This window comes from Carlito syrichta, unplaced genomic scaffold (assembly GCF_000164805.1).
Source record: "Carlito syrichta isolate Samal-C Ts95f unplaced genomic scaffold, Tarsius_syrichta-2.0.1 Scaffold314849, whole genome shotgun sequence".
NCBI lineage: Eukaryota > Metazoa > Chordata > Mammalia > Primates > Tarsiidae > Carlito > Carlito syrichta.
This window is the reverse complement of record NW_007258945.1, coordinates 624,209-624,729: the sequence shown is the minus strand read 5'-3', so window position 1 is coordinate 624,729 and position 521 is coordinate 624,209. Positions and strand designations below refer to the sequence as shown.

At 65.6% G+C, this 521-nt stretch overlaps 1 protein-coding gene across 1 annotated transcript in view; it reads left to right on the top strand.

Moving 5' to 3' along the window:
* Positions 1-6: 6 nt before the first annotated feature.
* The window catches only part of LOC103274670 (POU domain, class 3, transcription factor 3), a gene marked incomplete at its 5' end in the record, with an annotated part of 1,021 nt that continues 506 nt past the window's right edge, over positions 7-521 (top strand). Inside the window, one exon of the mRNA XM_021705957.1 lies at positions 7-516. Coding sequence (XP_021561632.1) covers positions 7-516 — 510 coding nt within the window. The remainder of the gene's footprint in view (positions 517-521) is intronic.

The following is a 521-nucleotide window of genomic DNA, read 5'->3' as shown; positions in this document are numbered from 1 at the left end:
CAACAGCCACGACCCGCACTCGGACGAGGACACGCCGACGTCGGACGACCTGGAGCAGTTCGCCAAGCAGTTCAAGCAGCGGCGCATCAAGCTGGGCTTCACGCAGGCCGACGTGGGGCTGGCGCTGGGCACGCTCTACGGCAACGTGTTCTCGCAGACCACCATCTGCCGCTTCGAGGCCCTGCAGCTCAGCTTCAAGAACATGTGCAAGCTCAAGCCGCTGCTGAACAAGTGGCTGGAGGAGGCGGACTCGAGCACCGGCAGCCCCACGAGCATCGACAAGATCGCGGCGCAGGGCCGCAAGCGCAAGAAGCGCACCTCCATCGAGGTGAGCGTCAAGGGCGCGCTCGAGAGCCACTTCCTCAAGTGCCCCAAGCCCTCGGCGCAGGAGATCACCAACCTGGCCGACAGCCTGCAGCTGGAGAAGGAGGTGGTGCGCGTCTGGTTCTGCAACCGGCGCCAGAAGGAGAAGCGCATGACGCCGCCGGGCATCCAGCAGCAGACGCCCGACGACGTGTACT